Source organism: Echinococcus granulosus (assembly GCF_000524195.1).
Source record: "Echinococcus granulosus chromosome Unknown EG_S00008, whole genome shotgun sequence".
In the NCBI taxonomy this organism is placed as follows: domain Eukaryota; kingdom Metazoa; phylum Platyhelminthes; class Cestoda; order Cyclophyllidea; family Taeniidae; genus Echinococcus; species Echinococcus granulosus.
Window position 1 is genome coordinate 571454 of NW_020170388.1, and position 25462 is coordinate 596915.

General features: G+C 38.6%; 1 protein-coding gene across 1 annotated transcript; it reads left to right on the forward strand. All coding sequences in view use genetic code 11, as the record gives it.

Annotated features, from left to right (window-relative positions):
* Positions 1-288: 288 nt before the first annotated feature.
* Positions 289-8744, forward strand: EGR_01953 (hypothetical protein; the record flags this gene model as incomplete). The annotated part of the gene is made up of 13 exons (XM_024491202.1): positions 289-350; positions 1821-1926; positions 1961-2001; positions 3693-3797; positions 3830-3922; positions 4893-4961; positions 5056-5104; positions 5551-5784; positions 5888-6054; positions 7023-7236; positions 7383-7522; positions 8583-8685; positions 8721-8744. 13 exons carry the CDS (start codon positions 289-291, stop codon positions 8742-8744), a joined length of 1407 nt encoding a protein of 468 aa, XP_024354345.1.
* Between the last annotated feature and the right edge of the window lie 16718 nt (positions 8745-25462).

Consider the following 25462-nt stretch of genomic DNA (forward strand, 5'->3'; position numbering starts at 1 on the left):
GAAGTCTTAACACTTCGACAGAAAACGTATTGGCAATACAGAGGAGAGATGGGGAGCCACTGGCATAGCGCAAAGGCCATGCTACCGCACGGAAATACAATGACCGTGGACTTCAGTGCCCGTGTAATAAAAAAAGAGGAGCTAAACAAACAATCAAAATTTTATGTAATGGTTCGCNCTTTTTTAGCATTGTCGCTGGTGCTTCCTTAATCTACTGTTGGCGTCGACCCAATCAACGTAGTTGGCGATGTAAGAAAAGCCCACCAACAAACCGTGTCAGCCATCAATATGCATGCAATTGTCGATTCCACTAAATCTGGAGTATCACCCTATTTGACAGCTATATTAGGGTAAGGCGCAATGTCTCTGCCATCTCATATACCCATCTTTAATCGTAAGAGCGCTGGCATAAAAGCAGAGTCATTTAATAAAGGGCGGAGTATAGAACAGTTTTGTGGAGATGAGCTTTCATGTCTGTCCCTCCTTGTCACTTTGCCCTTGCCTAAGCGCTGCCAAGTCATATCTGTCAGCGTCCTACTTAGCTAATAGAGGGATGTAGAAATTATTACATTCTCACTTTAATGACGTCTTTATGCAGGTACCGTTGACTACTCTGGAACAAGCATAGCTAGATGTTTCACGTCCACGGCTAGTGTAGTTGTTATTAGCATTCCTTTAAAACACGGCAGTGAAGTGGTTGCCAAAGGTAGACGTCATTTTAAACTCTTCTCTTAGGGGCCCTTTACAATTCTCAATCCGCAGCATACGCCCTTCTTACACCTCCTTATGGTTGAGCATTTAGTAATAGAAATCAGGGTAGTTGTCCTACATGAACGAGTTTGCTTTTCGCTCCCACCAGTGTGGCGCGTTGACACTTTCCTGAAGTTGGAAGAAGACAATACTGAGTCAAAATATGTTTTTCCAGCGTAAATAAGGGCGGAAGGGCTACTGATATGTCCCACACACCATGCTGCCCAATGAATTACTAAGACAGCCTTAAGCCTCTTTGTCTTCAAAATGAAAAAGTAAAAAAAAAACCAAAGTTATTCATGTGCATCATTAACCTTGGTAAACATCTATAGCATTGTCCACTCATTATTAGGTATAAGAAAATATTACACTTATAAAGTCTAAAAATCCAGCTAAGAATATGACAAACTATCTTTTGAGGGAGTAATTGGCCTCTTAAAGTCAATTGGAGAGGCATTTCTGCTTGTCAGCTGTAGTTTTTAAATACTTCCGGTGACACTTCAAGTAATGACAGTGTTATTGAAAAATGGATCATAAATTCTCTCTTATCGTGGACATACTGCCAAGAAAAACTGTTGTAAAGTCTTTGTGCGGCCCCTGTAATTCTCAACAAGCATGATTACTTATGGATTTATTTTTCTAACCAAAAAGCACAATTTTATTATGCGGGATGTGACCTTGATAGCAATGCAAAATGTTTAAAGTTGACCAAAACATGGTGTATTTTATTTATTAATCCAAATTTCACAAATTAATCACACAAATGTGTTATTATTTAGCGTTGAAAATAACCTGAACAATTAAATTTAGTTTTAAAGTTGGGAATATTCGGGGTTTTTTGACATTACTTTATAAGCTTATAAACTTTTTGGAATTTGGCGCCCCGAGACTTCCCTGAAGACGTAAGAAGGCATAATACTGAAATGGAAGATGTATTGTCAACGCACTGCTGGGCTAGGAGGCTACCGGCTTTTTCCTGAGGTCGGGCCACCCGGCGTGGGTGCAGTGGCGGGGCCCCAAATGGCCGGTTGCCAAAACCGAGAATTAAAATAACCGTCAAAGTAAAGTAGAAATTTCTTCCAGTTGTCACAAAAAACTTATTTGCAAAATACAAGTGATACGTATTCGGATAGAATTTTTAAAAAAGAAGAACTTCATTTATGCGTTTCCATTAATGTAAAGGAAACTTTCGACAAATTTTATTTTACAGTTTCAAGGACCTGAAACGTTCCCAAAGCTGCATACAAAAAAGTAAGATGAATGGAAGATTCGGAACATTGTGAAGTATTTTGCACTGTGATAAAAGTTACAAATTGTAGGGCAGAGGGAACGCCGCTGGCATGGCGGTCAGGCAAAGGCACATGCCAGAGAGAGGGAGAGTGGGTGGGGGTGGGAAAAGCTGTCAAACGTGGCCGATACTACAGTGGAAACGCCTTTTGCCAGACATGTTCAGGGGTGCAAGAGAAGCTCCTAGGAAACTCTTTGTGAATTTAAAACCACCCTAGCCCTTGTTCCCCTCCTTGTACAAGGTAATTAAACAGTAAAATAGACAGTGAAGTAACTATCGTTAGAATTAGCTCTAGCTAGTTAAAAGCAGTATGTAGTCAGTTTCGTAGGTATTTGGTGTACTCTCCCCACGTGCTCCTACAATTCGCATTTTCAATTATTTAGCTTTTGGATTTTTTGGCAATGGAATATATAACCTCGCAACTATTACGATAGCATCACAAAATTGGTGTAAAGTAGACAAATGATCTGAGTTTTTTTGCCATGATTGGGTGTTAGTGGCAGCCTGCATCATTACTGCACACACATTGAAGTAGTGCTGGAAGACTTTGGTAGGAATGAAGGCTAAAAAGCTCAAGCTTTCGCACCTTTTCCCACAACGTCACCTTTTTCATTGAGTATTATCCTTAGAGCCCACTGCCATTACACCTCCTCTTCAATCGTTACGGAAATTTGTGTGTTCTGTGAACACTGTTGGGGAACCTGAATAGCACACCGAGGTGTTTCAGAGCTGGACGTGTTTGGAAAATAATTCCAAGGTTTGGAGGGTGTTCTGTAGGGAACACATTAAATATGTCAGAAGTAGTTGTGGAAGCAGGTGCCTCAAACCACACTATGCTAGTAGTCAAACTGCAAACAGTTTTTAAGATACATTCTTAATTTATTGGATGCTTATCACATTCTATTTTTGAAGAGATTAGTAAAGGAGCTGTAGCTCCGAGTGTATACTCATTGTAAGTCCTCGTGGGTCTTGCAATTAACAGATATATTCCCTTGTCAAAATCCTAGCCTACCCTGGTTGATTCCTAGTTTCGTTTTAAAATGCATGAGGAACCTACCTAACTTTACTAGTTACACTTGTAATCAACAACTAAATTTAAGCCAAAGGGAGGAAACATTTGTTAAATACTCTGTGCAACTCCTCTCCTCGTGCTTGACAAAAACCGGTGACTTGTACACGCCTTTTTCTTAGGAAAACGTTTCAGCTGGGTGCAAGATTTTGACCCCCTGTTATTTTCTTTTCCAGATAATGACTTTTTGTACAAATAGATGCCTAGAAATAGTGTAGGAAGAGAAATAGCATTCCCGTCCTTTAACCATTTCTACCTTAATGTTCTTGATTGTTCATATCAACACTAGGGGTTGTAGACAAGCGTTCTGTATTTGTGGCAATCTCCCACCTGCCTCCCGTTACTTGTAGTGGCCTGAGATAAGAAGAAGTGAATGGCAAGATTTCATAACTTTGAAGAAAGAGAAGTCAACTATGCTGTTAAGAGTTACCCCTTGAATGTTGTATAAAGGTATAGAGGTATCTACTCTATATTCAGGAGGTAAAAGAATACCTCGTGGAAAGCGGCATGAAATGGTCTGGCAGAAGGTTTTGTCTTATCCACTTCCCCTTATTATAAGAAGTCTGCGTAATTAAGCATTAAAAGGCTTTTTGGAATTAAGGAAAAAGGAATAAACGGAATAAATAACAGTGTCTCATTTTGGGGAACGTTTAAAGCTTTTCAACGCATGAAAACGCGGGGAGATCTCAAGTGATCTGGTTTTTTTCATCCACCTCGATCAGACGTAATTTTTATAGAAATGACTGCAAAAATACAATCATACTTGCATTAAAAACAAGAAACCTAAAAAGCATTGACATTAAAATAATAGAATTGTAAATTCCCGGTAAATTACATGAAAAAATTATAAAAGATTTAGTCAAGAACGGGAAGGCGTAGAGCTGGTCAAAATTGAGAATCCCATCACTTAGAATTCACAGATCTTATCAAATTATTGTTTGAAAATATAATTTGATTGACTATTTATTATTTTGGCCAAGAGGGAAAAACTCAGAAAATTATGGGTGAACATCTGCTGTGCATCAACCGCAAACATGTCCCGCATTTATTTCCCATTTAAGGCTCAAATTTCTAAAGTTGTAGTTTAAATAACTCCCATTTTACTAATAAAAGTTGGAATACTGCTCGCTAAGATGTTAAATTGGGGTTAGGTTCAGCACTCAATAGCTTGAGGGTTCCAATGGTTACTACCGGTGTCACATATATTTAACGACACCAAATTAACCTCTGGATACAGGTGTACTAAATACGTGACATGCGTAAAGTAGAACGTTTTAATAACTTCCGGTTGAGCCTAAAACACCAGAATAGATTGAGGACATTCTGGATTATAGAGTTATCGCAATTTTAATGCTTTTTAAATGTCATTTGAATGACATCACAGACATTTGATGTGTCAACTTAATAAACCATTAAGTTAAGTTTATCATCAGCATTAATTTAAGTGGTTTTCAGAAAAGCTAATTTCTTTACTACTACATTAGGACAATGGAGTTTAATTTGAACTAAAAATAGAGCTGATATTTTGGAGATGTAGTCCCTAATAGAGGTGAATTTGCTTTCTTTAGTAACCACCTTTATAGGAACAAAAGTTTTCTAGTGCGTTTTTGATGGGGTAGGATGAATTATTGCTATTACAAGGTTACAGTAAAGACTTATCAAGTGTTCTGTTGAGGAACAAAAAGGTCTCATACTTTAATTCAAACTAACAGCACTCAAATTATTTTGATATATTTGTTTAAATCTGTAACCATAGCAAAAATGTTTCTTTGTCAACACCCTCAGGTTCGTTCCATCTGAGCTTTCAGCAAAATTTCACTTCAAAGCAACCCTATGGATTGTTCCATATACAACGTAAACGACTTAAGACCAGTAAATGGATGGCGCTGCACTGACGGAGGGGCGAAGGGAAGAATAAAATGTAAACAAGTGAAATAATGGATTTCAGTTATTATTTGAATGTTTGTGAGTTTATTTACTGCTACCCTCAAATAGAGGTAGGAAAGTGCCACTTTGTCGCACCTTATCCCAACCTGTAACTAAAAACGGCGTTTATTTCGAATCAAAAAACAAGAAATTATGCTGCAGTTTTATATCTATATTCAAATCGCAAGCTGTTGTGACTTAAGCTAAAACAACCCAAGAAATGATTGAAATAGAAAGTGAATGAGTGAACAAATTAGTGCATAATTGAGTGAATAAATGAATACAAATCTTTGTTAGACATTTCATCTTTACTATTAGCAAGTGCTAAAAGTAGATTCCCCTCGAGATCTGCGAAAACTCCCTGAATGTGAATTCCGATGGTATAAAAATAAAATCAGACATCCTCTGAGTACGCTGTTTTGGAGGTGCAAGGATGTCCCAACCAAGACAGGCATTTTTCCACAAATTTCCAACAGAATTTTGCTTATTTTAAAGAACGAATTCGCCTTTGATCTAGGAAATTAGACCACTTTTTGAATGTAAAGAAAATGATAGGATTTTATGCAAAGGAAATAAGGACCTTTACTGCGAGTTGCTTATTCTCAAAAAAAATTTCGCATTTATGAGGGGTTCTGGAAACTTTTGCTTTATTAAGCTTAATAGTAGAAATTTAAGAACACCTACTTATTTTATTTTTCGTTTTATTTCAAAACTTTTAAAGGAAACGTATTCATTTATCAATCGACACAAAGTGACTAACTAACTCAGGGAAAATATACTTACATTATTAGAACAGTAAGTTGCATAAAGCGTAAGAAATCTTATCCATCAAATATTTATTTTCAACTACCTAGCTATTTACCTGGATGATAGTCAAGCCACAAAACGATTTTGGGGCCCCCATATCAAACAAGGAGACTTTGATACCTTCTTTGAGTGTACTTAAGTCGGTATGGAGTTTTGAAAAGTTTTGTCTCCCAATATTTGAAAAATACGTGTCAAGAAGGCCCATTAAGTGCAGGTAAAGGAGGGGTTAGTAATACAACACAGCTATACGACGTAAAAGAAAAAATTCAGTTCTTTTTTTAGGAGCAAGTAAAATATTTTCAATTTTTAAGTTTAAATTTATTGACTGGAGGGAGCGCCCTACATTTCGTTCGAATTCACGGGTTTCACGGAAATTGCCAAATTTTTTAGGCGAAGGGGAGAAAAGTATTGAGTAGAAACTTCGAATTAACTAACTGCTCTTCAGCTAAGTCATTAGTTCCCAAATGACCTATGTTGTGATTGGGATTGGGCGTGTGTGATGGCCTAGACATTTTTCCATCTCCAATACAAATTCAAACGAGCCGAAACCTTAGATCCAACAGAATTGTTAAAGAGGTTTCGGTGACATGGCAGTCAAATATCACCCCAATTGGACACAATGGGGTAACAGCCAACCGCATTAGTCATCAAATCTGAGTCCAACTGAGATGATATCTGACTGCCTCGTCAATGGACCCTCTTTAGCAATTCCATTGGAACCAAGGTTACGTCCTGTCTGGAATCTGTATTGGCGAAAGATGAATGTGTATGCCGTCACGCACGCCCACCGGTGGTCGTAATAACACTGGCCCAAAAGCAGAGTCATTTAGTAAGGGATAGGGGTTAAATTGGTTTTGTGGAGAAAAGATTTTGAGTCTGTCCCTCCTTGTCATCTTTTTTCTCACTTCATTGCTACCCAGCCACATTTATCAGGGATTCTAGCCAATTAGTAGAAAGGTGAAAGAGGTATCGCGTGTTCACTTCGTTGACGTCTTTATATAGGTAGTGTAGACGAACTTTTTTAAATGGTTCTCGGCTGGTGGCGCTTCGGCAGTTAATAGCATTCCTGCAGAGCACGGGACTGGTGTAGTCGTTAAAGGCAGACATTACTTTCAACCCCTCAGTTAAGGATCGTCACAGCTTCTCCCCTCCATAGCATATTCCTTCATTCCTCACTTTAAGGTCTAACATTCAGGAAAGAAATCAGGGAAGTTGTCCTCTTGGATCTTACCTCTTCGTTACCATGAATATGAAGCCACAAGTTTTCCCTGACTTCGGAAGAAGTCATAATAATGGGGTCGATTGTGGTTTAGAGGCCATGTCAATGCGAGAGAGCACAACAACCGTGCTTTTTAACACTCGTGAAACCAAAAGAGGAGATGAACAAATAACTGCAGTATTACATTGACAGGCCTCCATATCTGAGGAGAATCTAGATGAATTAAACACTGTTACTTAGTTTAAGAATGCCATTTTAACTTGCAGTACTTCTAACCGTCTCTAATTTAATTTCAAACAACCAATTTCACTTCTTATTTTTAGGGAGTACAGAGCGATCGACTAAGGTGCTGTTTCGTTTTAGTTAGTGTAGTCCATAAAATTAAAAATGCTAGTTTAGAAATAAAAGGTGTAGCAGAGACATTCCTTCTTAATTCGAATACTTCTAATGCTTCATTAAAAAGGTCTCTTTTTTATTTTCATCATAAAACGCTTATACGATTAGCAACGCCAGAAATGCATTTATCCTCCTGAAAACTACGAGAAAGCTTTTATCTACCTGGGATTAATCGCGAATGGCCAACCCCACGTCATTTGGTCGATGGAAAAGCTCACTTCTGCATCTCCCATTATCCGTGATATCATAATGTCCGAACCCATTCATTCATGCCTCCTCCATTTCCCTACAATAAAAGGCTGCCTTTTTCTTCTGTAACTATGAATTGAAATAATTTTATATTATGTGATAAGTGGAGAGAATGCATCAGCCCAGTTCCAACCTTAGCATAGGTCATTTTAAGAACAAATGTCTTAGATGAATGGTAAGTAGCTGCACGAAATGTTGATTTATTGCTTCAATCATTTCACCCGAGAGAATACGTTATCTCTCGTGAATTTTGCGGATTCACACCGTATTTAATGGTGCTGCCCTCATTTAAAAAGACGGGAAAATTTGAACTCATTGCTAGCAAAAGACCAACATTTATCCTTTCTACGCCGTGGAGCCGTGTCGTGTCACTCTTCCTCCTCCGCCTGCTTTTAACGAGGTCTGCCGATATGTATTGTGCAATTTTTAGGAGACGAAGAAGTTTTTAGAACTCTATACCGACTTAAGTACACTCAAAGTAGGTATCAAAGTCTCTTCATTTAATTTGGGAGCTCCAAAAATCGCCTCTTGGCTTGGCCATCATCCATTTTATTTGTACGCTAACTAACCAAGGTCTTATGCGAGTTGGACCAATTTGTGCATGGAAGACCGCATGTAACACATATGTTGTACAACTTGTGGAAAATAAACAAAATTAATTTTAAAGAAAAACAAAATAAAACCTGCTAATATAGTTTCTAAGGGACACAAATCCGGACTATGTTGATCACTTTGCCTCGGACACCGTGTTGGCGATCAGAGAAGTGGATGCGACTTGTAGTGCTGATGAACTGTCAAAGATGTCCCAGAAATCTAAGCTTTTATTCATGGCAACCTAAGCAATTTTAAAACCCTTCACTAGTTTCCCACTTTGACAGACAGAATCTATTGGAAGCATGGTATACTAGGACAATTTATACTTTAAAAGTTGTAATAGGAATGATCACCTCTACTTTTCCCCTCCCTAATAGAATAAAAAAGGTAAAAGCCACTTTTATTTCTCTTGATTTAAACAGCGTGTTAATTTTACGAAAGTATAGAACAATAAACAGTTAGTACCGTTAATGAGATTGCATTGATAAGATCGACAAAGAGCAATCCCTATACCTCTCATTCTCCCTGGCCTAGTGATTAAAGTAATCACTTTCTGTGCCACTGAAACTGTGATTCACTTCAAATTTACTTTTAGTTAGTTTTGTACTGGAACGTTAAACAAAGTAATTCCAGTATACACCTTATTAGTAGGGTGAATTAAATAAACGGGGAAAAATTTTTTAAATACTTATTCTTTTAAAACTAAATGGAAATCAAAGCAAACGGAGTTCGAAAACCATCTATACTTAAAGCCGTGTCATCTGAAATCGTTGTTTTTCTATGTTCACAGTCTCGAGTAGTTTATTGCTCCGTTGAATCTGCCGAATGTGGATTTTTACTTTCCTTTTATCGCGACACCTGAATAAAAAGGGGCTCAGTGGTTGGTATTCTATTTACATCTGTTCATTCGTTCCATTCTTAAAACCAAATGGCAGTAATTATGCCAGGAGATTATCATGAAATGCTATTCTTAACCACACAGTAAGATGGGATTTAGATTAAAAAAAACAAATAAGAGAAGAAGGTACCGAAGAAGAACCACATGTATCTGATCTGAGGTATCCAGATTCCGTCTAAACCCCTAAGGTAAGCGTAGCATTACACTACGAAGCATATTTTTGTGCTTTATCAAAAAAATGTTTTAATGAGCCGCAGAAAGCTTCCCAGAAAAGTCGAAACTTAAATCTGCCACCCTTTCTTAATTGTGTGTAGGTTCGCAACTCCCTCTTTTGCCTTACGCTCTTTCTCAAGAATAAAGAGAAATTAAAAGAGCCCCAGGAAACTTCCTTCTTATCCCGCCCCTCTTTCCCAGCTGTCCACTCTACTTCGCACGTGCACTAATTGAAGCTTGAGGTAAGAAGTAAGAATGAGACAGTATTCTGATTTATTCTTTCATTCATCCACTCTCCCTTACTCTCCCCTTCCTGCCCATCTAAAGTGCAAAAACCCCCAGGAATACGTTAATTGAAACTGTCAAGTCTTGAGTCCTGTTGTCATCAAGGAATGGGATCTCGTCCTACTGATTGACTAGTCCCGGTTCTACCTTTGCCTCAATGTTAACATTATCATACGCACAAGCTGTACATGTAATCATTGTTTGGTCTTCAGAAGGAGAACAATTTCTGCATCACAATCCCGTCTACTGTAAAATCACACATGGAAACACAGCCACGCAAAGCAATTATGGTCTTCTGAGGATGAAGTGATGCGTACACTTGAAGCTTGAGGAATAAACAAGGATATGTTAGTCTGCTCAACAAGCTTTGGATTAAATACCCAAGCCATTTCACATCATAAGTCATTCAACAACGCAGTGTTGAAGAACAAATTGGTGGCAGTTAGCTAATGCAGGTCCACTCATTTACCTGGTAGCTTAACCACGACTTCCCCCCTCCTGTTGATACAAATGTAAACTAATGATTCATTCCAACCATCCAGTCAAACAGTAAGTTGCTGAAGGCCTCGTTTAATAGGCAATTCCCCAATTATTTGAAGATTTTCACAGTGATACGTGATTTTCTTATCTTATCGCAAGTGTTAAAAAGGATCTTCTTTGTGTGAAACAACACCAAAATCGAAGTATTGGAATCATTCCCTAGCAGTGTATTCTGCCACACCGCCTTCTTCAAGTGTTACATGGAAAGCTTCTGCAGCCCAACTCTAGAACCATCGTTAACTCGGCTTGTGAAGCAGGGAAGTACATTTTCCATTAGGACTTAGGGATTTGAAATGAAGGGATGATTTCACGCGAATTTACGTTTAATTCGGTGCCTTTTGCAAGTTTCTGCTGGTTGCAACAAAGTATCGCGACATGCAATATCGAAAGCCACACTCATTTTCTCTAATCAAAAGTGTTAACTTAGAGATGCCAATATTGTAGTGAAGCAGAAAGACTGGGAGATATGGAAAGATTTTTTGGACTGTCTTCATTGAAGTTTCAAAGGTCCGTGTACATGTACCCAAATTTAAAGGAATTTATCGTCTTTGCATGGAAAATAACGATAATATGCCTAAAGGCAAATTCTTTGTAAGCTTTACTGTTGCAAGACCTCTAAAAAAGATTTTATAATTTTTAAAGAATTTTCAAATTCATAACTGTTTAAAAGAAGCAAAACGGGCTGAGATGTAAGGTCGGTGAAGAGTCTCATGGTCAAGACTTATACACTTCAGATTCTCACATAAATCTCCTTTTGCAGTTTGCCTATTCAAAGCCTCTGAGTCGCTTTACTGCTGCCTGAACAATAAATCAACTTGCTTTCTTGGGGTGAATCAACTCTCCTTACTTCCGTTTCCCTGCGGGAAAAAAAGTTAACTTGGAACTTTGCCTATTGTTAAGGTATCCTCGATAGGAAAGAAGCCGTGTTTAAAAGTGCTGAGATAAAATGAAAACTCAGTGCCCACTGACACCTCTCTTATTGGTGAGTTGGAAAATTCCGGTCTCAAAATTGGTAAACATTGCAGAAAGTTTTCACATCAGGGTGAGATTTTTTATTTTTAGACCCCACAAAACAAAATAAATTAAGTGTACTTAATAAAGACGACTTTCTTTTACCACATAACCTTCTATTAATTAATATGCTCATTCCGCCCCTTGTCTATTACTTGCAGAGCATCCTTGGTACGGTTAAATCAATCTGGGACACCCTAATTCACTTCGTCATTAAATCTAATTTTAATACAGCCTAGGAAATTTTGTCTCTCCTTGTCAAGGCACCCCTTCAAGTCAATGGGCCACGCAATGCTTTTGTGATGTTCGAGAGTGGAGAGGGGTCTTTGTTTACACTTAATATGGGTCAGCTTTTTAAAATTGCCCACTTTTGTAAATGGCTGCATTATACCCGCTATTCCCACAGAGAAACCCCACTTTTCTGCGTTTGTACGATGGTGGAGTACGCAAATTAGACTTTCCTTGTGCTGGGTGCATGTCTACAGTACTTATTTCAAAGACTCAGGCCTGGGAAAGGGGACGACAAAAGGCAGGAACATCATTGACAGAGGTATGGTGGCCTGCCTGCTTTTGAAACTTCTACACTACTTTAATTCTTACTGCTGAGCGGCTAAGCAGTTCTGTAGATTTTGGGGATTATAGGTTCCTGCAGACAAGAAGGTTCATTGACTATTGTTCTCGAAACTTTGGACGCAGTACTACTATTATCGACCATCTAGATTAGAGGTTCTGGACTGATTCACGGCCTGTGCTGTAGCCATTCCATACCTGATATACGGATCGGGCTTGACTGCGTGCAAGACCGCTGCCTCGACATCTCTTTTTACAAATTTTAATTCTGAATGTCCCGACTTGACACGAGCCTCCTTGTAAACCATTAAGATCAATACTTTTGCCTTTAAAAATAGAGGGTGCCAAAAATTGTGAATTTGTGACCGCAGTTGTACGGCTTCTTCCAAGGTTAAAAACAGAGGCTTTCAGTCCCACTTCTTTCATTATTAGAATGTCAAAATCGTATAAAAGAAGAAAATGCTTTTATCACTAGCCATGGACTTGCCCATCAAATCAAATCTGCTAAGAAAATTGCTTAATTTCCTACTACTTTTTGTCAATGATTCAGCGGCTTCTCCTTTATTCTGCCCCTCTCAAGGGTCGCCTGGGCTTTATTGACAGTCTAATAGATTCGTTCGTACCGTGAGAGTGAAGCTTCTCGAATTAAAGGCAGGTATCATTTTCCTTAAGGAAAGTGACAGCAATGAAATCTTTCATGTATATCCACGTTTTAAGCAAATTTGAAAAGATCTGCCTTGCTGTTTTTCGTTTCTTAGACGAAGCATATTCGCATAACTGGTGAATTTAATCCTTAACAATTTTTTGAATTAAAGCGCTTTGTGAATGAAATGTAACTCTGAAATTTTGGGAAAGTTTCCGCTTAAAAATCTATTTTTTGCTTAATTTTGCACTTCAGAAGTGAATTCATTTTCCTACTCGGATAGGCCAAAGCATTATTTTCGGCATATAGATGAATCTTTCGCGGACTCAGAAGAGCACATTTCTCAATCACTTTTATCTTGGGTAAATGATAATCTGGCTACGTTTTTAAGTCGGTAAATTCAAATTCAAGGATCTTGTGCACGCAAATTAATTGCCTCCTCACTGTACACAGAATTACTTCACTTTCGTCTGCCTGCCGACTATCCACGTATGGTATAATTATCTACTAGGAAAACAATCACACCTTATTTTAATCATTATTTGCTAAAAAATAACTTGCAAGAAAACTTCCCATTGAATGAAATAAGTTATTGTAAGAGATAGATAATTGCGTTACCCATCAAGGGAAATTTTTAGCCCCCTTAGGTTCTAATCCTGTCTTGGGGGCATGGCCTCCCGGCAATGCCTGTAGCCTTTCAGGCCCTCTTCGTCCTAGTAATGAGCCCACTCCAACACCGGTATGTCCTCTTACCTCTCTAGGAACGGCTCTTTTGGTGTATTACTTTCCGTTACTTTAGCTCTTATAGTTGATAAAAGCCTGAAGAAAAGCAAAGTACATTCAACCTTTCTTTACTTAAGAATAAACCTCTTCAAAATGTCTGTAGGACTGTAGTCAGGTGTCATATGTTTCCTAAAAACTAGTACGGTATGATTTTAGAGATGTAGGAAGGTTTTCAATTCATTGGCATAGTTAGCAATGATTGAATATACCCTAGTCCGTAGGTCTATTGTAATACAGCATACTGCACTCGTAAGTACAGGGTCTGCTCAAGCTTGGCCTCCCCAAGGCGCTAAATCATGCATTTTCCTTACTTTTCCAACTCGATATTTCCACCAACTTCTTTGAAGTGATTATAAATCAACTAGTCTTTATTTAGCATAAGGCCTTAAATTGCATCTTTGTTTGTTAGACTTATATTTGCCTGTCCTTGCGACAATTTTCGTCCGCCTTAAAGACAAATTTTGCGGCTAGCTGTCCCCAGGGTGGAATCGGAAGAATGATAAAAGGGAGTAGTTAAAAATTAAGAAGCCTTTTAATGCACGCCATCAAAGAGAATTTCCAACAATTTGGGGTAAGGTTAACGAAGAGTTGCTTTCCATAAAACTTCCGGTTTCGTGTCTTTTTTGGTAATAATTTAAAAGATGGCTACCAGTAGTCATTTTATTACTTGGAACCGAGAAGAGAACACATCTGCGGAGAGCAAAGGCCTATTTATTATTCTATATTGAAATCCCATTTGTCTGAGCCTTCGTTAAATTACACGAGCTCTTCAACCTCCTCGGCGGCATGGTCTTCAGGGTGGCTCTGTAAACTCCCAGTTGTTGTGTCTGTTGGTAATAAATGTTCCCTACCTGATCATGGATCTAAAAAATAATCAGAAAGTTACAATCTTTGTTGTCAACACTCTTGAATATGTCTCTAATTGCCGAAACCATTCACTTATCATTTCAAATAAAAGTAAGTGACTAAAAACTCCATTTTATTATACCATTGGTAAAAATTGTAAAAATATAGTCAGCTATTTATTGAAAGTTGCACAAACAATGTAAACGCTACAAAGTTCCTTTTTGTTTTGGGCATTGTCTTTGGTACAAACTCTAGTCAACCTCCTACGTCGACTGTCACTGAGAAAACACTTGTGAACCACCCGCACCAGTCGTCCAATTTGCGTGCAACTGAGAAGATATTTGACAGCGCCGTCACTGATCTCTCTTAACAATTTCATTGGATCTGAGGATCCCTTCCGCTGGGGAGCTATATTGGGGGAAGGTGAATGTCCATCACTGGCAATAACAATGGCCTAAAAGCAGAGTTATTGTGGAGTGGAGAATGGCTTCTTAAGAAAAGGGTTTTCATCCATTCCTCCATGACACATTGTATCCACTTCAGTGCTGCACAGCCATATCCATTTGGAATCTCTATCGCTGGCAGAGGGTTGGAGGAAGCATCGGGTGCTAGCTTGGTAGTTATCTTCGAGCAATTACCGTACACAGACCCGTAACGAACTTGTCCAGATGATTGGTGTCGCTTCAGCCAGTGATAACATTCCTGCAGAACACCGGATCAAGGTAGTTGCAGAAGGTTAAAATCATTTCCAAACCTTCTGTGAAGGACCGCCACGGATTTCCCAACCGCAGTATATAGCCATTTTCCATGGCATTAAGTTTAACACTTAATAATAGACATCGAATTACCTGTCCCTTATGACCGGGTTTGTCTTTCTCTGCCACCAAGGTGGCGTCTTGAGACTTGTCTAAAGGCGAAATAAGACATAATACTAGGGCAAGCTGTGCATTAACGACGTATAGAAAGAGTGAGGGGCTATTGGCATGGCCCTGATGACATGCTACGCGGTGAAGTAAAAAGGCGGATCCTTCGGAACCAAACCCAGGAGGTAAGTAAAATGATCAAAGAACTACACCTTGAATTTAGTTTTGAGAGATTCACCTTTGTTCTAAAAACACTGGCACCCAATGCAAATTTTGTGGGAAATATCCCCTTGAAAGCATTTCTCGAATTTTATTACTAACCGGATTGGTGATCGTCACTACTCCTGAAGTCATTAAATCCAATGTAAGCATATATAAATTCAAAAGTAGAATCCGCAGGACCTAGATTTTAGTTAGGTCTAGAGTGCCACTCATTTGTGTTTATCTTTGTATGATATGCCTCTGTCTTAAATTTATCTCTTAACAACTTAAAGTAGTAGGGAGAGAAGGTTTCGTAAGAGAAATGTCAGTCGCAAAGCTTTACAATGTTTCATCTACTCATAAACTCATTTAAGGTGAATAATGTGCACTTTTAGAACATTCAGTCAGAAAAAAGCTTGTTCTTTACAAAGTACAGTATTTGTTGAAATATTTTGTTGTTTTTAACCCTCGATTTCGAGAACGAACCACTTGGTGCTCCACCAGCGTGCCTACACCAGGTGGCGTGGCCTCCGATCCATACCAACAGCCTCCATTCCCCTCTATATGTCGTCAATGCACATTCTGTCAGAGTGTTATGTCTTCTTTCGTCCTCAGAAAAGTCCCAGAGTGCTACATACATAAAATCAAAGCATTCCATTACTTAAAATTACTTTTGTAAATCGCCGGTTATGTAAAATTTAGTCAAGAGTCCGGATAATCTCATGACTTAAAATACAAAAAGTGCTCAGCCGTGGCGCCACTCCTGCGTAAGATAACATCTGACAATGTTTAGAAGGTGTCAGAATTTGAGTGATTTTGCAAGTTATTTACCTATCACATATATCTTAAGTAGAAACTAATTAAGCTAACTGAAAGATAATGTATCAACTTCTCAGGAGTAGTAGAATTATAGGACTTATACTTTAATCCCCTTACTTCCTTCTTCAAGGTTATAAATGTCCTTCTTGTACAAAACTGACAAGTGCCGCTAGGGAATAGAACAGTACCAGCGATCCACTATTGTCAGAAATGTCAATTTTGCTCAGTTTTTCTAGGGATGTACACAATGAAGAAAGTCAAGGCCATGACGTGAGAGTGGTTGACAAGGCGTTCGGTGTTTCCGATTTTCCCATTGTGTATGCAGTGTCAGTCCTAAGTGATGGGAAAAGACTGATTAATTTAGGATAGGAAACCATTGTGAGATGCAAGCAATAAAAGGTGGTAGCTTCTACCTTCCGCCTTTCGTGTAATTACCAGAAGTCCGTCTTCATTCATGGCATGCTTGGCTACCCACATCGAACTAATGTGTTACAGCTTTATTTGTTCTATATGTGAGGTCAACTTCGAAAAGTTTTGTTTTCTCGGGCCCATTTTCTTTTCCATATTTGTTTATAAGATATAAGAGTCCTGATAGTCAACATTCTAATAATTTGAATGGTCAAATATGTTTGCTTATAGTGTCTTGTGCAAATAAAATACTGGAACCGCAATTAGTGGCTTATCTTGTTTTCTTGCTTGAAGCCTGTAAATAAATATACTTAACCCATTTATTTGTTAATACGACAACAATCTAGCTTCCAACCTCTCCTCCATGAATGGTGTAGGACCTGGATTTGGACATATATTTTCTAGCCAGGGAAGAATTTCAAAATATCTTCAAGTTGATTTGATAATTAACGTCCAGAATGAGACATTAGTAACTGCGAATTGTATGTTAGTATCCAACATACATCCTTTTTGATTGTTTCCTCCTACTTGAAAGCAGAAGACCCTAATGGAGCAAGAATGTTGAAGAAAGCGACAATGGAGGTAATGTATGAGCCAAAGAAGCTAAAAACAGTGTGTAACCACGCCTATGTGCACGGCCGAAACCAAATGGTCTTGTTCTTTCCGTGTCTCCTGTCATCCTACTTTTTTGAGCCTGGTGCTGTTGCTGCGTTTGCAGAAATTCACAATTTTATGCCCGTCGTTTGGTCTACTTCTATTTTATTTGACTTTTCGTTTAGTCTTATAGAAGTTATCACTATCACGTAAGTTTATCCAATTTAAGCAGACGGCACTTCTTACCGACTATTTAGGAAGAGATTTAGATCACTCATGCCAAATGACGTGTTAAAGGATTTGTAAAACTGCTTCTATTCTTCCAAAAGTGACTTCGATAGATTCAATGCACAAAAAATTCACTGATTCAAAGAAAAATTTTCTTCTCACCTGGGTTGTAACCAAAGAAGTATCATTACAGGTTTATTCAAACAAATTCTTGTCAAAAATTTTAACCTCTGGTTTAGCATTCTATTCTGAAACGATTTTTGAAGAAATGGTGAAGAATCCACGCAAGATTGTTTAGTGGCTATGATTCCGGCCTTTACTATTTGCTTGCTAGTGTATCAAATTTCTATGTGTTTACGAGTTTAGGTTGGGTGCGAGTGTTTATAAGTTTATCTAATAACAAATCCAAGACCTTGACTTATCCCTGCCGTACATGACTATCTAAAGTGTGTTTCAAATGTATTGGTGAGATTTAAACTTTCACTAACAGCTTCTTTTCAACAATAATTCAAAGGCGTTGTTATTTTAACAACTTTGGATAGTAGGCAGCAAACAAGTGGTCGTCATTGCCTTTAACTGAACGCGTAAGGTCGACCTCTGCGAAGTATACCAATGAAGGTAAGTAGGCATTTTTAAGGACAAATGGCCAGTTTTTGTATTGTTTATTAACAACTACGCCCCATGGATTAGGGTTACAATTAGGAGGGTTTAAGCTAGTTTTTCGTACACTGTTTACTGTTATTATTTCAATAAAAGCAGACCTTCAATTCGCTGGATGCTGTTCACTGTCCTGTGAATGGCTACTGCTTAGACTAAATCTAGAGGAGGCACAGCCATTTCTTCTACTACTCTCAGTAATTGAACTTTAATAGCACATGGCTGAAGTTAAGTTTCAAGAATGGCCTAAATCTTTAATACACGATTATTTCCGGAGAAGTGTAAATACTTTCCATTGAGTAGGTAGTGTTTCGTTCTTTAAAGGCATACACAGGTAGAACTGGGCTAGAAGTTGGTCTCACAGCCATATTTATTTTTAGTGGTGAAAAAAGCATAGTAGAAATGGCCATACTTCTAAGCCACTACATTCTGTTTACTTATTATCCAAAGTATTTGGTAGACCACCATAGAGGAATTCACCAAATGCCTTTAAAGTGTGTCTCATACATTGAGAGCCATTATTAGAAATCTAAATTATAGGGCACAACGTCTCCATTTGTGCCCTGTGAAAAATGCTTTGCACCATTAACGCACAACGCCACTTCTTTTAGAGACAAATTATACAATTCATGTTACAAGACGGTATTGAAACAATAGTTACATAGATTTTAAGCCAGCAGCGCAGATGCAAAGACACTGTGGCAAATAAGTGCTGCCTCCCTTTTAAGGATATTCATTAGCAAAGTTTTCTTAGGCGTGATAATGCTTCCAGCAAAGACAAGTTGACAGCTAGATGACGGCATCTCATCGTTAGCATTAGAAAAACGAATAATGTATCATTGGTAAAGGTGAAGGTAATAGAGTTTGTCCTCTTTTTAACACAAAGGTGTTTAAAACATATTTTTCAATGGGGGTTATCAACTTACATTGGCAATTATTTCTTGGTAAGGCTTTATTTGTATTGTAAATGGTAAATGAGTTTAAATAACTTAGTAATTAAAGTGCTATAAGCGTTGGGCCTCGAGTCCAAAGCGTGGTCAAAAGAAAACACAATACTAAAGCAAAATATGTATTGTCGACGTAGAGAAGGGTTCAAAGGCCAAGTTATACTGCCGCCTATCGGAGGTAAAGAGGTGGAGGTTTACAACCACGCTATCCCAAAACGCCTCGTTAAACACCTAACCAAAGTAGTGTATAGTTGTTCTCACCTCTTGGGCGTCGTCTCGGGGGCTCTGCGTGGTCAAATGCTGCAGCAGCCACCACAACGCAATCGGTAATGCAAAAAAATACCTATGAACCGATTGCCCTAGTCATTGAATTCGCATGTAAATGAGATGATAACTGACCGCAACATCACTCTCCTTTGTAATTCGACAGGATTTGGAGCTTCCTCCTAAAAGGGACCTGTTTTGGATGGAAGAGGGAATGTGCTGGCCATCACATAGGTCTATTACTAGTCGTATAAATATTACCCTTTTAGTAAAAGACGAGGCGCAAAACGGTCTCGTGGGAATAAAGTCTCGTGGCCGTTCCCACTTGCCACCTTGTTCTCAACTCAGTGCTGCCTTTCCGTATCCACCAGAGTTCTATCCAAATAGGCACATTGGCATTCCCATACAAGTACCGTAGACAGCTTCATATGGAATTTTTTAGATGGTTCGAGCATTGTGTTGCTTCAGTTGTTAACAGCATTCCTGCAGAACGTAGGACTGAGGTAGTTGCTGAAGGGGGACGTCATTTTCAACCCTTCTGTTAGGGGTTGTTACTGGTTTTTCTATCCGCAGCCTATACTTTTCTTCCGTCATTTTACGGTTTAGCAATTTTGTTTTATATTGTCATGAATGCTTTTCTCTGAGTCACCCCTGAAGACGGAAGAAGCCATAATGCTCGGGTGGGATGCGTAGCGCTGATGTAAAAGAAGGCTCTGTGCTATTAACATCGCCCAAAGGCCATACTATCCGGTGGAAGTTAAAGGGTGAGTTCTTAAGTGCCCCTTAAATCCAAAAGAGGAAGTAAATGTATAATCACAGTATTGTAATAAGAGCTAAAAGTATACCAATGACAATTGGAAAATTCAGGCCGTGATAAGTGCAGATGTTGATTTCAGCTTCACTTAAATTGAAGTTTTCGCTTTAAAATTTGAAATTGTTTATCATTATCTTTTGGAGTCAACTGTTCTCCTCAAATATTTAAGTTTCACTCAAAAAAGGTGTACCCCCATTACATAGACAACCCCTTTCGAGTTCAATCACCTTAGACAGCAATTTATGTAATAGATGCAAGCATTGTTCCCCTTGGGATGAACCAGAAAATAAGAAGGCCGGATAATAGATAGGTGACCGATTTATTTTTGGCAATCTTTCTAGCAAGGTGGCATATTACTGACCAAAATTAGAGTGTGCCGAATAGTAGGCTAATGATATTATAAGGTGACACGGGAATAATAATGGTTTTGCTCTATTCCAACTAAGTTTATTAAATAATGTACACCTTTTTGAAGGCGATTCAGTGGCAATAGTTGTGATTAAAAGCCAATAAAGTTATGTAGCGTCCCGGGACTCCCTGAAGACGAAAGAAGACAAAATACTCGGGCAGAATATATATTCAGCACAGAGGTGTCTGGGCTATTGGCATGGCCCAAAAGGCCAGCCCACCCAGTGAGGTACAAGGGGGCTCATTCAAGGTACAGAAGTGGGGCCTCACCAATGCCGAGGGACAAACCACTATTGTATTACAGTTATTTTCACTGATTGCAGTGCATTTGTTAAAGTGATGTGGTGTGGGTAATATAACTTTTCCTTGGAAAGATAAATCACTGATTCTTTGACTTAATCTACGGACTTGGCGAAAAAAACAACTAAAATTTAGTTTTGTAACTTTTTATGAATGCTGTAGAATTCGTTCCAGGCATTCCCATCGGGGTAAGAGTCAAGCATCAGCTGGCAGAGGGCATCCTAAGACTCGACGATTTCTCTACTGATTCTGGAATTACAGAAGCCTGTAATGCCTACATCGAGGACACATTATGATGATGAAACAGCTAAAAAGTATAATCTATGTAATACTTTGTTTATTTAATTCTCCACTTTGTTTTGTGGGAACCCAAGGTTCTGCCTTTGTGCTTCCGCTGGGTGATACAGATCCAGGGCCATGCCAGTAGTCCTCCAGGCCTCCGCATCAACAATACATTCTCCGTCCTAAGATTGTGACTTCTTTTGACTTCAGGCAAGACTCGTGGGGCTACATTAATGATAAAGGAGAGCAAACCACATCCTAAGGGACAAACAACCTGATCTGAATTCCTAACTTTAACGTGATAAAAGACAGAAATATGCTGTGGCGAGGTAAATCTGTGCCGGCTTTTAACGGAAGAGTTGAAAATGACGTCTGCCCTCGGCAATCACCACACTCCTGTGTTCTGCAGGAAAGTTATCAACAACTGAAGCGAAACTAGCCATGAATCATTTAAGAGTTTGTTAAGGATCTGCCCGCGACAGAAAACTATTTTGAACCCCATTCTTTACTAAATAACTCTGCTTTTGGGAAAGTATTCTTACGACTTGCGAAGAGGCTACAAGAGGCCCTCACATTGTCCCTTACCTAGTAAGGTTTCTAAAGCACCCAAAACTACAGATCCAGTAGAATTGCCAATTGTACGCAAATTCAATGACTTGCATGAGTGTTACACTTGTAATACTTCGTCTTGATGGTCGACGTAGGAGTTTGACCAGGGCTAGCACGGGGCACTACAATCAAAAGAAGTGGGGGTCTGTGTGACACTTTGATTATTTGTCTGCCTCGTCGTTTTGATTTTGTGGGTACTTTGAACTCGGCCTTTGCACTTTTGCTAGGCAAAATGGCCTCCTGGTGGCCCTCCAGCCCCTCTGTACATTAGCAATGCATAATCTACCCTAGTGTTATAGCCTGTTTCGACTCAAGGGAAGACTGATGCAACATCTGTGGACGAAACCATTTGTAACGAAGACTACACACTGGCTCTAATTTCTATTTCTTTATAGAAAATCTTATAGCACTTGAACTGTAGAAATGAAGTAAAATTCTTTTGAAAATTAGGCATTTTTGATAAATTGGAGAACAAGGAATATTTAGCAATCCATTTGGACCATAACATATATTCAAATTTTTGCTTCGTTTTATTATTCATTTAAGTGAGTCACTATAATTAAATTGTCTAACTTATTATACTTCATTTATTTTGTATGCTTCTAAAGTCAATCTGCAGATTGGACGCACAATCTGACGAGGATGAAGAGCCTGAGTAATATAAAAGCAGTTGAACAAGCCGCCAAGTTATTGCGAGCCACTTGTGAATTTTCAAAAACTTTTTAAACGAGGCAAACATTTGTAATAATTAGTCAACAATTTGGCATAAAATTCAATGCTACTTCAAAAAATTGTCTTTTTAACATATTTTATGAATCTGAAAACAGTTTAATCCGAGTTCATTAAGCAAGAATAGGGGAAATTTAGTTTAGTGAACAAAATAATTGCCTTTTGCAACTTCTAGTACTGCTGCACATTCGCCCGCCTGTGGATATTGAAAACGCAATTCAGAAAGCAAGAAAAGTTATCATATTGCCGCGGTGGAATTTAGCTGTTTGGGTAGGTATTCAAGGGTTCAATCTTGCCTTTCAATATCACCATGTGTCGGAATTCGTGGCAACGCTAGCACATGCACACACAAAGCAGAAGAAAAAAGAGCCACGTCCAGCTTCTAACTCAAAGCTTTTTTCCGGGCTTTGCTTGGTATGAGATTCATCGCCTTGCATTCCATGGCAATCAAAGAGATGGTAGAAATTTTTTTCACGGAGAAATGTGCAGTGTGATCGTGCCGCGCAAATGCAGGTTGTACTACTCGGGTCAAAGAGCCATTTGCCGCCGTGTTTTGTGAGTCACTTAGTCTAATTTTCGAAAAACTGGAAGACACTAAAAAAGGGAAAAAATTTTCCTTTTATCAAAAACAAACCTTCAGTAACATAATGCTTGGTTAAATGTTGGAAAAAACAATTGGTTTACATCCGTATCAACCAGGGGCAGAAGTCGTGGCAAAGCTACTAACCAAATGGATGCGCATATATGAGCAGACTAATACCAAGTTTTTCTTCACTTTCATCTTATAAGACACGACTTTGCTGGATTGTTTGCTGACGGACTTGCGATGCAATTTGGCATGCGAATTCATTCCAACGTTTGTTGAGCAGCTGAACACATCCTTGTCTATCTCCCGATTATCCACTCTCTGGCCATGCCACTCCTCGAAGACATGTAACGCTTCAACTTCAGAAGATCATACATGCCTTGTGCGTCTGTGTTTACGTGTGTGGTGCACTGCTGACAAAATATGCACAAGGACTTGTTTCTTTTTTGAAGACCAGACAATGCCCGCACGTGAATTTGCACAGATCTACCTTAACTACTATGTGTGACTGATTACATGCACGACACGTGCGTATGGAAATGATCACATTAAACAATCAATCAGTAGGAAGAGATTTTTTTCCTCAGTGCCAATAGGACTCAAGAACTGCCAGTGTCAATAAACTTACTCGCGGGAGATTTTGTACTTTAGGATGATAAGAGAGGGAGATTGAGGGAGAGTACAGGGATGAAGAGAGGAAGGAAGGAGGAGAGAAAGAGATTGTCTCATTTATATTTATTGTATCAAACTTTCCTTTGAGCATTCCCTCGAAGATACTTATCTAGATGATAAATATCATCTTTTCTTGACATTGGGAGGTCATAAATGAAGCAGGGAGGAAAAATGATAAACAGAGGAGGTGAATGTGCGATAGAAGTGGGATTCACAGACCTACGTCTAATTGGAGGCAAACGTTGGGATTTAGTATCTATGGTTTTATCAAATAAAGCATTGCGGAAAGCTCTTTGCAGTTGTTCAACATGTTCTATAAAAAAGGGGAGAAAATTGTTTCGTTGTCTGGCCCATATCGCATGGTTTGTCTGACTTGTAAGTACGCATTTCCCGTAAATTGGATGTTCAAGATAGCTAAAATTACTTATCTTTTATTTGTTTCCACTTTCCATTTTTCAGTTATTTTTTGTAAAAAATTAGGCCATTTATAAAGGAAGTACGATTTCATTGTTGTGGATTATTTTTCCATTGTTGAGTTCTTTAGTCTTCCTGAAAATATTTAATCAAAATAGTTCAATTTCGAATGTAAAAAAATAATTCATTATTATTTTTAAACCTTGAAAAACAAAGAAATCAGATAGCAGCTCCGAATGTTGTGCGATAGTTTTTAAGTGGTATTTCTGTGTAGACGCCCTCTTCAGCAAAGAATTTATTTACTATTGAGGCGTTATTTCGACTTCTCATTTCTGCGAATCCCTGAAAATGACAGAATAGCCAAAAATAAGCAACGATCCAACACCTTTTTTTTGAGACAGTGCCATGTCATGTACAAGTCATCTCCGATCAGGAGGACTGATCGGCTGGAGGAAACCCTGCGACATTATTATGACTACTGACTACTGAATTAACTCAAAAACTAAAGTACACATTGTTCTCCTTCATGGTTCTATTCTCCTACAAATATCGTTTGCGACAATCCAAGTAAAAGTGTATTAATTTTAGGAAAATTTGAAAAAATATCAAATCCTAATATCAGTAATGCACTACGTCGATTTTGACCGAGTCAAGAGTTCTTCCCCGTTAAGAACTAAACTGAGGAATTCAATGATTGAGTAGTAGATTAAATGAATTAGATAAATTTCATGTGCATTACGCCAATCGTAGAAACAGACGCTCAAAAAAACCATGATAAAAGTATGTAATTTACGATAGCTATAACCAGAACAACAAAAGTGAGGCTTTGAATACCTCTTTTGGGAGTCCATAACGCAGAGTTTGAAAGTTGATTAAATGGAAAGACTAACCTATGCTATATGCTGCAGTACATTGCTGGCTTTTTCAACTCTTCGTCTCAATTGCACGAGCACTTAAGGCTCCGCCATTGTACTGTCGCTGGGTAATGGCAGTAGCACTCCAGCCATTCTGGACGTAGGTAATGCACATTCTGTTTAAATATTGTTACCTCTTTCGATTTCAGAGAAGCATTGGGACCCTACATTGGTCGCAGCGGAAAGCAAATGCAATCCTAAAGGACAACTGTCCAGAGTTCTATTACGAAATACCAAATCTTAACGCGATGGAAGAGGTCATATGCTGCAGACAGGAAAATCTGTGACGACCTCTTATGAAAAGGTCGAAAATGACGTCTACCTTCCACAACTACCCCAGTCCCGTGTTCTGCAGAAAAGCCATTAATAAATAAAGCAACATTAGCCTAGATCGTGACCCATCTAAAAGTTCTCTACAAAACTGTCTACGGCACCCGTATGAAAATGACATTTAGTTCAACACGCTATATTGCCTCCGTCTCTCTTTTAATTGGAAATAACTATTGTAAATATGCCCGGATAGCACTGAAGTGAAGACAAAGTGTCGAGGAGATGTAGACACAAGATCTTGTCCCTGATAAACTGCTTTACACCCCGATCGTTAAAAATACTTTACTTTTGGGCTAGTGTTCATACGCCTAGTGGTAGGCATACGAGATGACCTGC